Raw genomic sequence first — 12,613 nt, 5'->3', positions numbered from 1 at the left:
TTGAGAAATGGGTTTCAGCAGTTTTAAGCCTGGCACTCTCTTTGTTCACTGAAGAAAAACAATCACGGTCTTCAGTGAATTTGCAGCTCAAGATATTTTAAGTTTCATAATCAAACTTTTGTCTTGGAACTTCAAACACACACGCACACACATCCAGGAATGATGACGTCAGAGCTCTCAGGTTGAATATTGCAGCTCATAAATTACATTCATTCATTCCAAATATTTCATTATTGATGTATAGTGAGTGAGTCCCTTCCTTGTGCCATAGCCACCACTTACTCACTTGAAATTTTTAAATGATGTTTCTCATTCCACGGACATTTGACTGCCTCCTCTGCCTGTAGACATTAGTTCGCATTGTCAACAGTTGGGCCCTGAATTTCTGCAAACATTAAGCTTGAGATTAAAAGTAGGCCAGGGAAAGCTTTCGGTAAAACATGCTAACCTAACATATCTGAACAGGACAGGGTCAAGTTCTTACTCAGAACCATAAGGGTGCTGTGAAGTAGAATGATTTCATACTTCTGTTATGATGTCATTTTCTCGTAACATTAAAGCCAAGAGTCCTCCCCACCCAAGGGCAATGCCAGTTTCCCAGAAGGCTCATTTCGCAGAGCCAAGGCTCCAAAGATGCCAATGCAACCCATGCTGATACTTAAGTCTCATGTTTTTCTCAATTTTATGCTTAATTTGCTCCTTTTGGTTTTATGTATTTTGACACAGCTAAGGGTATGTGGGGATTTCCCCATAGTCCTTTAAATGCTATAAAACTTTAATACAGGCAGATAAAAACAATCATAAGCCATGCCTCCAAGCCCTCACATTTAGTTCTTTATTTGAGTTAGGCACTAACCAGTTTTAGACACTTAGATTTTCAAGTACTCGCACTGCTTTAAATGCCCTTGTGCCTTTCCTCGCCCCACCTAAATGAAAATTACAGTTCTATCCATAACCTGGGTAGAATCTTTACAATTCTTAAATTATCATCATAACGGCCTATATATCGTGCATGAGCCAATGCAATTTAATCTGGTTCAGAATAAAGCCAAGATGGATGCCCAATTCCCAATCCTAGGCATGCAACCCTGAAATGCCTTTTGGAAAAAATGAAATAGTGCTCCTGGAAGTCTGTTGAGTTAGTCTGTTTTCAGCATAATTGCCTTCTCTCAGCTTCCTAATACCCTTAAAACCTCTGAGAGTCTTTAATGTACAAAGTTCAGCAAAAATACCTTCAAAGCAGATTAGTTCTAATTATGTTTAATATTTGTTTGCTGCCTTATTGAATAAACTACATTTGCTCTAAAAAAAAAAGAAATTCACTTAACTGCATGTCAGTCACCCAAATTTTAAGCGTACAAATGAAATGGAAAACATTTATTACACAAATTTAATTACAATTCTAAGAAATAAACATGTAGATTAGATAGGGTTCAATTTGCAGATGCTAATCCTCATCCTTGATCTTATTCCTTTTCTCCCTGATTTTCAGTCTGTGCCTCCTCTTGATTCCTAGGGAGCCAGGCAGCAAGAGGTTTGGTTTTTCACAGTCGGAGGATCTCTGTTTTAAAGAAGTGTTATATTTAGCACATCTGGCATAGTAGCAGTAAACAAACATTACGGTCTTTGTAACACTTTTGTGCAGGTGCCTTCCCCCCATTTTATTAGGTCTATGCCTTCCAAGCCTCTGTGTTCATTACACCTGAAATGACCCATCTCGACTATGGAGGGGTCCCCAGACAGAAGTTATGAATTAATGTTTCAAAACACAAACTCCAGTTGAGTCCAATATAGGGGAAAATTACTATTTGCAAAATAATGTGATTCCGGGGCTTAAATTAAATTCTTTTGACCAAGGACAGCCTCCTTTATTACTTTTTTATTTCCTGGAGGCTTTCCCTTGAGGCTCCCCACCCAGAAGGAGTTACCAATTCAAGTTGCAGTCTGACCAAGGTTGCTTTTTTGTACATATACAGCTCCAGAGGGGCGGGGGCGGGTGGCGAGGGGAGAATAACTGCTTGGTCCTGCAAAGACATCTGTTTCTCATCTCCGTTTGCTGTGGCAAAGGAGAAGAAAGTCTTTTGCAAAGGGTGGGAAAGGCACAGATTTCTTTCTTTCTTTCTCTTTTAAATCACACGCACGCACAACAAAAAAGTAAACCAAATAAAAAAAGAGAAGACGTCTCAGAAGGTTGCAGAGTGAATACATTATTCGGCTGGAGCCGAGCCCCCAGGGCTGGGGCGGGAGCCCGGGAGCGCGTGGGGTCTGGGCTGCGGGCTGGAGCTGGGCCCGCGTGTCCCCGGGCACCAGGAGGGGAGGGGAGTGGAGGGGAGGAGAGAAGGAGGGAGGGCGGGAAGGAGGGAAGAAGGCAGGGGGCGGGCTGGGGTGAGGGGAAGGCGCCCCGTGTGCTGCCTGAGGAGCGGCGGCGGCGGCGGCGGCGGCGGGAGCACAGGGAGGGAGGGAAGGAGAGCGGGCGCGCTTGTCATGTTCCTTTTCTCACCCTGGGGGCATCCTGCAGAACCTCTCCTCGGAAATCCACGGGGAAATGGCAAACAGGATTGACGGGTTTCACACGCTCCTCGCTAGACAGAGCCGCTCATTACCATAACCGTCTGCAGCGACGGCGGCGCAGCACCCCAGTCGCGGCGGCGGGACCTGCCGGGACCCTCGCCCGCCGCGCTCCAGCGGCCACCGCCGACCGGGCCGCTGGGCCGGGACCCGCGCGAGTGTGTACCGGCGGCCGGGCTGGCGCCGAGCCCGGAGAGGGCCAGGAGCAGCTCGAGAGCCGCGGCCGCCGCCTTCCGGCTGACCCCGCGGTAAGAGCCGGGCTGGGCGCGGGCGGCGGGGGCGGAGAGGCCGGGCCGGGTGGAGCACGACAGCCGGTCCCCTCGGGCGTCTTCTGGGGCTGACTGGCTCCCGCGCGCCCTTCCGGCCCCGGGGCTGCTCCGGGGTCACCGAGTGGACGCGCACCGGCCGAAGCGGGACCCGGGGCGGCTGGGGCGCCGGGGCGCTGCTGGGCGCGGAGGCGGCGCGGGCTTTTTTCCCGGCGCTGGCGAGCGCCGCGGAGCCTTTACCCGGGCGGGAACCACCGCCGCCTCTAGGGCTGCTCGCGCTGCAGCCCGCGCGCACCGAGGCGAGTCTAGGGGCGGGTGGGGACCACAGCTCTAGTGAGACCCCAGGGTCCTCAGTGGCCGCTTATTCCCTTGTCCTGGGGGACGGGGGTCAGTAGGAGGGATGCCACCAGGTCTGGACGCCGCGGCGCTTGGCAGGTGGGGAGGGAGGGATGGTGGATGTCAGGAGCGCGCGTTTGCAAGAAAAAGGAATAGCTGCAGGAGCTGACACCTTCTGTCCCCCCCGCCACCTCCGCCCCCGCACTCTCCTCCCAGGCAGCCGAGCCGCGCTGCGGGCGGCGGCGGCTCCTCTGTCCTCAGCTCACCTCCCCGGCGGGCTCGGCTGCTGCCCGCCTGGTCCACGCCTCCGCCTCTCTCCTCCCTGCCTCCCCTCCCGCCTCCACTGCCCTAGCAACTTTCCGGAGTGCCCGGCCGGGACCACAGAGGCGGGGGGAGAGGCGGCTCCGCGGCCGAGGGTGGCGCGGACACGGCGGGCGCCTGCGGGAGGCACGGGCAGAGTCCTGGCCGCCCGGCTCCAACGGATGCGCAGGGCGATCCCGCAGGCGCGGGCTCCGAGTGGGTTTGGCCGGCGAAGGGGGGAGGGCCGGGCAGGCATCTGCTGCGGGCTGGAGCGCGGGCCGGGGCCAGCCTCTCTAGAGCCCTGCCAACCGCCGTGAGTCATTTCCTTGGAATCCTACCTTTGGTGTTTATTGCCCATAGAAGGAAACTTGGTTTAAAAAAAAAAAAAAAGAAGAAGAAGAAGAAAAGGAAGAATAATCATAGCTCTTATTCTTCAGGAGAGGCGCACGGCTCCAGCACCGTGGAAAGACAACTTGCCTTTGTTCCCAGACACTTGGGGTGTTGTTTACTTTCTCCTTCGGTCGGCGGCCTGCAGGGGCTCTGCCCGCTTCCCCGGAGAGGGGCTTGGGCTGCGGCACCGACACGCGAGGGTGTGTCAGTGTGGGAACTCGGACGTGGTGTCTGCTGCCCGCCTGCAGGGGGTGGGTCTCTAAACCTCGGACCCCAGTCTTAGGCCTGGGATGGGGAGACCTGGCTCCCGGGCTCGGGCACCCGGGCACCCCCTCGTCTCCCTCCTGCTCAGCAGCCGCATTCCAGCCCCAGAACCCGACCTAAAGATTTTGGCCTTTCAGAGCTGCAGCTGAGGAAATGTATTTCCCAGGGCAGACAGGTGTACTGCTGGGACTCGTAGAAAAGTAGTATCTCTCTATTTAGAAGGGTTGAAGGATTTCATTCCACCCACCCAGCCCCTTCCATCACCACCACTACCACGAGCTGGACAAGCTGTTGAGGTCTTGTTAGGAACAGTGTCAGGTCAAGGGCTTGATTACACCTGGGCAGGACAGCTTAAACCGGCAGTGTCAAAGGTGTATCGAAAATACCAGCCCTTTATTTTCTTGCATTTCAGTATTGGAATCAGACCTCTAACTTCTATAATGCTCTTAATAAAATGTTTTCTAATGATGGATGAAGGGGAGGGGTTGGCAAAGAGTGACCAGGATCGCCTGTTGGATGGAAGGCATCACTGAATCTGCAGCTACCCTGTTATGTGTGCTACTTCTATTAGCATCATCATGGCTCCAAGGAAAGAAGAAGCCCAACTCATCTGGAAAAACCAAGTTGTATAGAAATGCCTGGTAACTTTACTGTGAACATTTGCTGGAAAAACTTGACACTTTAGCCCTTGGCCTTCTGGGAATGCTTGAGGTGTCATTCTACTACATTCCCTTGGCTGACGAAACAGACATGCAGGAGCCTGAGGATAAAAGGTTAGGACCTTTCTAGTTTTTATTTTTTTTAAACACTTGTGTAGACAAAACACACTTTAACACCGTTCTTTTGAATTCACTCACCAATGATGTTAAAAAAAACAAAATTTACTCTATATGTACATCTTTGTGACTCTAGTGTTAACAGCACACAAATTTGTGAATTTCAACTTCTGAACTCAGTAGCAGAATTATAATGTAAATCTCATTGTACTGAGAAAAAATGACAGTTTGGATCTGTACATATAATACAAATAAAAAGAATCATGGCTTCGTGCCCCATACTCCAATATTTCATGAATGTTAAACTTGCCTTCTTAATTTCCTAACATTCCAGTGTAAGTTCTGGATAGACTAGGAAGATTCAATTGCAAAATCTCCTCCCTGCTCCCAAATAATCCCGACTCATTTATTTTTTTTTATTCGGACTTACATAAATCACTCTTGGAACTCACCTCTCCAGTTTAGGATTTTGTGTGTAAAAGTTTCCCATTCAAGAAAAGAAAAACTTACTGAAACTAGATATCATAAAAGGAAAGAAACAGCCAAGATAAAAACTATTATGCCATGTTTCAAGTTCAAATGCATGAGTAGAATTTCGTGCGGGGTAACAATACTAACAAATTGAAACGCTGAAATCCTTAACAACCAAAACGCTACAAGGATAAGTCATTAAAATATAAACAAACTCTTATTAACATAAAATAGCACAGGACCCATATAGTGTCCTTTTAAACAAAGGTAATTGCTGCTAGGGGCCTGCAAATGCTTCTCTGTCTTATGCGATATGGATTTGTCAATGTGCTTTGGTTTATATGTAATAAAATTTCCACGTAGGCAAAAAGCTTGGATCTTATTCCCAGAATCTAGCACAAAGTGAGTGTAAATTTCAAGCGAGAAAATACTGTGGCAGTCAATGAGACAGGGGCTACCGACTCTGAGAAAAAGCTATATAATTCATGTGCTCCTGGCAATAGCACTTCCTGATACAGTTGTCTCTTAGATAAGTTAAGAAATTGGACCATTTCATAAGAGTCTTCCAGGAAATAAATACTTGGTTTGGATGTCGAGTTTGAGGGGTGATAGAATGGCTTAGTTTGTGAAATCAGTGTGGTCTAAATTTCTTGATTGATGACTCAAAGAACAGAATAAATGGCATGTCCGACCATTTCTTTTTAGAGAATTAATTGAACCTTTTTTATTCTCTTGAAATAAGGTTTTCTAATAAGTCCTTGCTGCTGCCTCTTCGGGGGGCATTTTAAAAGAAAGGGGGTAGGTAATTTAGCAGCCCAAATCAGCTGGGTCCTAATTCCAGCCACTGACCTGGACACCTCCCCTGTATGTCTGAAGGCCTGACTTACTTCTTCAGTGAGGTTGGGACAGAATTTCAGGTCTCAGAGAGGAGTCTGGGTGATGGAGTCATTGCTGCCAAGAGCTGCTCTGTTAGCCAGAAGGACATTGTTACTTAATGAAGCCCTTCCCCTTGTGCCTTTCCTCCTTTTACCTGGAAGTGGACCCTTGTTATACCATGTAGGTAATAATAGTCTCCCACGAGACAATAGTAGATTCACTCTTTCCCCCAAACATTACAAGCTGTATAATTTGGAGAAGAAAGCAAGAACTAGACCCTTAGCGTCTATTTGAAAGACAATCAATCTTCAAGGAAGCAGGCCTGTCATCACTCTTTGTGACAGTTCTTTAAACGGCAAAGTGAGATAGTGGAGGTTTGGGTCTCGTAAAGGAATTGGTGGATAATAAGGCACTGAGGCTGCTCTGCAGTCACCACTGATCTATGGCCCCGAGGTCTTCTGGCTTTAGATCCTCTTCTCCTTTGCACTCACTCTGGACCCTACCTTGAGCCCTACTTAGGACCAGGTGAAGACACTGAGCCCCCAGGGAAAAGCCCCCACAACCCAAGGTGCCGAGGAGCCCAGGGCGCATCCCAAGAGTAGAGAGGCTCCCAGTTTCCCCACAGACCCTGGGGAAGGGCGTGAACTGGACAGAAGCGCAGTGGTGTTTTGCCTCTTGGAAAGTTTCTGCCTTGCCTCTGGGCTTTGCGGTGTAGAGTTGTCCGCTACCTCTGGCCCTGAAGCCCTGGCTCCTGTTTAATATTCCGCCTGCTCCGTTGATGTTGTGCTTGGCTCCTGTGGGACTGCAACTCATGGCTGGAAACTGGAGCCAATTTTCTGTCTTCATCTCTCAGTGTTTTGACTGGAGGCAGATCCAGTTCAGGCCAATCAGGGCTGGTGGAAACAACTACCAAGTGTGTCTCTGTCTGCTTCGCTTTGGGAGAAGAAAGTGGAGAGAGCCCCAGAATGTTGTAGAGGAACTGGCCCTGCAGAAACAGGAAGAGGGGGCAGCGGGCAGCGGAACAGACTGAAGCTGAGAGCATCAGTAGGGATTCCGGGGAAGATTTCTGTCTCCTCCTTCCTTTTCTTTTGATTGATTAGCGGATTTCATCAAAGGAGACTCTCAGGGGATTGACTAGAAAATTGATTTTGCCTTATTAATAGAAAGACAGCGGCAAGGGTTTTGGCCTTGCCTCTTAGCGGTACATTTTCTGCGGGAAGGTCAGGAGGAAAATGTGTTTAGGAGGCAAAGCAGCTGTCTGGAAGAGGGCTGAGGGGAACCTGAGAACAATAAGAAATGGGGTTTTTAAAGATCCGCCCATGAAATGCAGATTGCTGAGCACAGAGGCTGAGCTAATAGCAGCAAGAGAGTTTGCTGAGGTTTTCTTTGAAAAAATAATAAAATGTTTCAGGGCAAAGGGGAGGACTGAGACGTAAAAGTTTCCCAAAGCAAACGAAGAAGGAGCCAAGGCCATCCCCTGGCTTGCTCTTGATTAGGGCTGTTTTCTTTTTTTTCAGATCTGAGGCTGTCAGAGATGACTCTGGTTCTGTCCATGAATAGATTCTGCGAGCCCATTGTCTCGGAAGGAGCTGCTGAAATTGCCGGGTACCAGACACTATGGGAGGCTGACAGCTACGGAGGCCCAAGCCCCCCAGGGCCAGCACAGGCTCCTCTGCAGGGAGACCGGGGAGCTGGTCCCCCGCTGGCAGGTACTGCCCTTGACCTTCCCCTGCTGCCCTCTGCGGCCAGACCGATGGGCAACGGTGGTGTCTGGGGCGCCCTTCTGAGCTGAGAGAGCTCGTGCTCCAGGGACGTCCCAGGCTGCCTGTGTACCGCTCATAAGTGAGCCCAAGCCTCCAGGGAAAGGACCAGGAGTGATGTTAATTGCATTCAAACCTGAGTTTCCATGTGCTGCTGCTTCGGGTAAAAGTCAGGCATCTGTATTTTTAAGAGAACCAAACCAGATCTTGAAACTTCAGTTTGAGTTTCAGTTTTCTACCTTCTGGAACTGTATGGTTCTCTCAGAGCTACACAAGCCCTGGTGGGCTTGACAATGAAATCTTTATCCCATGAGACATAAAGGAATCTGCACTTTGGGCCAGCAGCTATGTGGCTCTTCTTTTTATTAAGCGTGCAATTGGCTTTGGTATTATAGGAAAAAAAAAATTTTAAGCCCAGAAAAAGATATGTTCTCCCTGATTCTTTATTCTTATACTTTAAGGTGAGGTCCTTTGGATTTTTGTGTAGTACTAGTGATTGGAAAAAAACCAAAAACCTAAAATGTAAAATGAGTACTTGTTGAAGTCAGATTTGCTAAAAAGGATTAAGAACTTGCTCTTTAAAAATTAGACCCTATTTTTATTCATGGTTGATATGTTACATTTTTGAAAGCAAAAAGGACTTTTGTTACCCTGAATTTTAATTTTAAATTTAAAAATTTAAAATTTTAAAAGAAGGAATATTATGACTCCAGTGTGCAGATAATAATTTGCTTACTTACTGAGAGCCAGTAATATTTAAATGTTATTTGGTTATTAGTGCTTACAGTTAAAGATATATACATTTGAACAGTGGTGTTATATTACCATGGGTTTAATTAAATAATTGGAATAAATACTAATATTATTTCAGAGTTATTACACTACTCCCCTTTATGAATGTTGCTGTTTGCCTGTGCACAGAGTTAAGATTCTGAGTATTTAGTAAGTGCTGAAATATGTCATTTTCGTCTATAATTGTCTAGAAATCCTTGCCTAGCCTGGGTCACAGGATTCCGTATGATAGCAACTATTAAGACTAATGTTCATTTTTAATCACCACATGTACAGACAAATACGTAGCCAAGTTATCTTCTAAAAGGCAAGGCAAGGAAAGTATTTTGTTTGGAGAACCTCTGGCAAACCGCATGTCATTTGTCGTATCTGATTTATTACCACAGGATCACATTACAGGGGAATTTCAAATCCTATAACAACATCCAAGATCACATACTTTAAGAGGAAGTATGTGGAAGAAGAGGATTTTCACCCACCACTCAGCAGCTGTAGCCATAAAGTATGTTTTTTTTAATAGTCATTATTTTTATTAAGAGTTTAAGATACTTAGTAACAGTTGCTTGATCCATTTCCAGAAATTAAATTGTTCCACCCAAGCAATGAAAATGAGCCACTTCTCAGCAGAGCCATATTAATCGTTGTCACTTTTTTGGGTCCTGTGTTATTTTTCACAAGTATTTGAAGAAAGAGCCAGCAAGAGCTCCTCTGCCCAGAAATAACAAAATTATATAATCTGAAGAATGTCTTTTTTACTAATGATTTCATTTTCTCAAGTTGCATTAAGGGTCATTGTAACTGGTGCTTTCACGTGTGCAGAAACGCACCTGTTCTTTCCTGACCTGTTCCCCCTGTCTGAGCTCCAGCTACCATGGCCAATGCCACACGTATGTGCCTACATGGGGGTGGTCACCCAGGGCTTTTCCTGACCTCTCAGCGGGGGACTCACCATCCTTTGAACGTGTGCATGAAAGTAAGAAACGTCCTTCATGGTGCATTCATTACACATGTTTCATTTGTTAAAATATATAATTCATTCCCAGGAAAAGACCAAAGCTGACTTTTTTGCATGTATAAGAAGAAAATAACAGGATTGGGAAAGTGCACAGAAGTACGAAACTGGCTATCTAAGCTTTTGAAATACCAGTTCCTTTTCCTTATGGCTACCTTCCTTCAAAAACAATCTGCTGGTTTAATCGAGGAGAGGATAACCCAGACCAGAGTTTTTTGAAACTCAGAGAAGAATTTTAATTTTTTAATCATCTTCCTCACTTGTTACTCCCTCTCCCCCACTCCCACCCTTTAGATGTTGCTTTGACTCTGCTCATAAAATGTCATCAGCATGCATTGGCAGGTGCTGGGCTTTCCCCTGCATTTGTAGTTCCTCCGTTAGGTCAGCTTGGGCTGGTTTAATTCACAGCTCCTCAGGCTGGCTTTTTTTTTTTTTTATGACCTGGAAGAGCTAGCCCCCAGGACACAAGCATTTTAAGTCCTTTTTGGTTTCTGTGTTGTGGCTTATAGCAGTTTTCCAAATTGCCACTGGGTTTGTAGCAATGATCACACAGTGATGGTATCACACAGCTCAGGAGTGAGTCATCTGATTCCCTCTCTGCATCTTTCCACCTGCCCAACACCAGAAAAAGCCTACTTTGGCCCTTCAACCAACAGTTCCTTTTAGGGTTTGAGCCTCATTCATTATTTTTGTCCTTCTATCAAGCAAAGATAATTGCAAGAATGAAACCCAGAAAAACAGCCAGAGAGAGCCATGAGATCTGACAGCCAGATCTCATGCCCCTTGACGGCTAGGCCAGGGTCTGAAGTATACTTATGATGACCTGCATGTTGGCATACTCTAAAAAGCATTTATTGACATATAATATATATGTGTCACATAAAGGCCCAAGTGTCATAAGAGTCCAGCCTGATGAATTTCACAAAGTGTGAAATAGTCGTATAACTAACATCCAGATAAAGAAACAACATAACCAGCAACCCAGAACCTTTCCTGTGTCCCCTTTTAGTCACTACCTCTCTGCCCTCCAAAGAACCCCCTCTCCTGACTTCTAACAGCATAGATTAGTTTTGTGCATTTCGGCATCCCCCTCACCAGCCATTAAAGAGCAGACATCCTGACCTGTCCCTGCCGAGTTCTGCACTGTGGCTGGATTCCCCAGTGCTCGACATCACCAGTGAGTCTGCTGGGAAGGGGAGACATGAGCAGCCCCTGGGACAGCATCTCTAAATCAACCTGGGGAAACAAGATCACAGACTCCCAGACTCCCAAACTGCCAAGAGAGAAATGTGCTGTGATGATATTTTAATATAGACCATTTCCTAAGCTTTCTCTTCCTTTTTTGATTTTTAGACCATCTCAATCTTTGAGGAACGAGCCCACATCCTTTATATGTCCTTAGAAAAGCTAAAGTTTATCGATGATCCTGAAGTGTACCTCCGAAGATCTGTCCTTATAAACAATTTGATGAAAAGGATCCATGGAGAGATTATCATGCAGAATAACTGGTGCTTTCCTGCCTGTTCTTTCAATGGCACCTCTGCCCAGGAGTGGTTTATGGCTCAAGACTGTCCTTACCGGAAACGACCTCGGATGGCCAAAGAGGAGTGTGAAAAGTTTCATGCCTGCTGCTTGTACCAAGAATGTGGTGGTCACTACCTAAATTTACCCCTTTCTGTCAATGCTAATGTCGGAAATGCCTCCACCACTGCCTCTTCCTCCTCCTCATCTTCCTCTTCCTCTCCCCCTCTGCCTTTACCGAGCTGTTCCCACCAGGTGGATTTTGATGTAGGCAGTGCACCTATTTACAAGGGCGATGGCCAGATACCTGCCAATGAAATCTTTGTTACTAATGTGAGGTCACTTGGTGTCCAGGAAAAGGCCAAATTAAACGAGAAAGCAAATGATGACACCAACAGGGATGGTGGCCCCCTAAGCCATGAACCTGTGGGAAATGACCTTGCTTTTGAGTGCAAAGGCCAATTTTATGATTATTTTGAGACTGGATATAATGAAAAGAGCAATGTAAGTGAGTCGTGGAAAAAGTCCTTAAGGAAAAAGGAGCCTTCACCAAGTAACAAACTGTGCTGCAGCAAAGGAAGTAAGATATGAGCCGTCTTCTCCCCGAAACTTTGACGCACGCACAGCATGATCAATTAGCTCTCATAAATTGTATTTTGAATGGATTTTAGAGTTTTGTACAACTGATACAATTATGCCATGAACATGCCATGTCATTTTAATGCCTGGAGAGCAGATTGCATAAGACACCTGTGTAGTAGGCATCGGCGAGCTACTTATAAATGTGGTGACGTTACCGAGAACACAGTTGACGCTTAAAAGTATATCTTAGTTTTCTTACAGAAAAGATCAGTAGGTTAGGATGGGGGACAGTGTGCCCTTGTGATATTTCCGTGACCTCCAGGAGCCTGTCACTAGCGAAGAACCTTCCACCTGTTTGCCACTTAATTAGGTAGTTATTTGGTAAGCAAATCAATATAACCAGCAAAGAATGTCTGCTGCTTCTCTGTGATACAGTATTTTTTTTTCTGACTAAAAGACTGAAGACAGGGAGCTAGGTGAAATGGCTTCCTGGTGCTGTTAAGTGTTTGGATTCAACAGTCTTGTGTGACAGATGAAAACAGGAATAGAACGTAACGAGGCACACCTGTCTAGGGGCAGCAATCAACAAGATGAGTAGAGGCTAATCCCTGCTTGCCTGTGATGGGTGATGAGGCTTTTAGAGATATATTATACAGGGCGATTTGTGGTGCCTTACTTTATCTTAATTTTTGCCAATGT

The 12,613-nt window shown here is 46.5% G+C and overlaps 1 protein-coding gene and 1 long non-coding RNA gene across 3 annotated transcripts in view; one reads left to right on the top strand and one right to left on the bottom strand.

The window, feature by feature from the left end:
* Positions 1-3,469, bottom strand: part of LOC309830367 — a 119,515-nt gene extending 116,046 nt beyond the window's left edge. Inside the window, exons 1-2 of one of the 2 annotated variants that reach the window (XR_014297475.1) lie at positions 3,437-3,469; positions 287-385 (exon numbers count right to left, since the gene is read on the bottom strand). This is a non-coding gene — a long non-coding RNA (uncharacterized lncRNA). Of the gene's footprint in view, positions 1-286; positions 386-2,500; positions 2,723-3,436 lie in introns of those variants that run through there. The other variant, XR_014297476.1, reaches the window with a different exon arrangement.
* A 4,312-nt stretch (positions 3,470-7,781) lies between these two features.
* Positions 7,782-11,923, top strand: SERTAD4 (SERTA domain containing 4; the record flags this gene model as incomplete). Its single annotated transcript, XM_082657892.1, has 3 exons — positions 7,782-7,956; positions 9,186-9,301; positions 11,165-11,923. 3 exons carry the CDS (start codon positions 7,782-7,784, stop codon positions 11,921-11,923), a joined length of 1,050 nt encoding a protein of 349 aa, XP_082514018.1.
* Positions 11,924-12,613: the final 690 nt, after the last annotated feature.

This window comes from Grampus griseus, assembly GCF_964374135.1.
Source record: "Grampus griseus genome assembly, chromosome: 1".
NCBI classification, from domain to species: Eukaryota; Metazoa; Chordata; class Mammalia; order Artiodactyla; family Delphinidae; genus Grampus; species Grampus griseus.
Note: the sequence above shows the minus strand (reverse complement) of the source record. Positions and strands in the feature narration are given on the sequence as shown.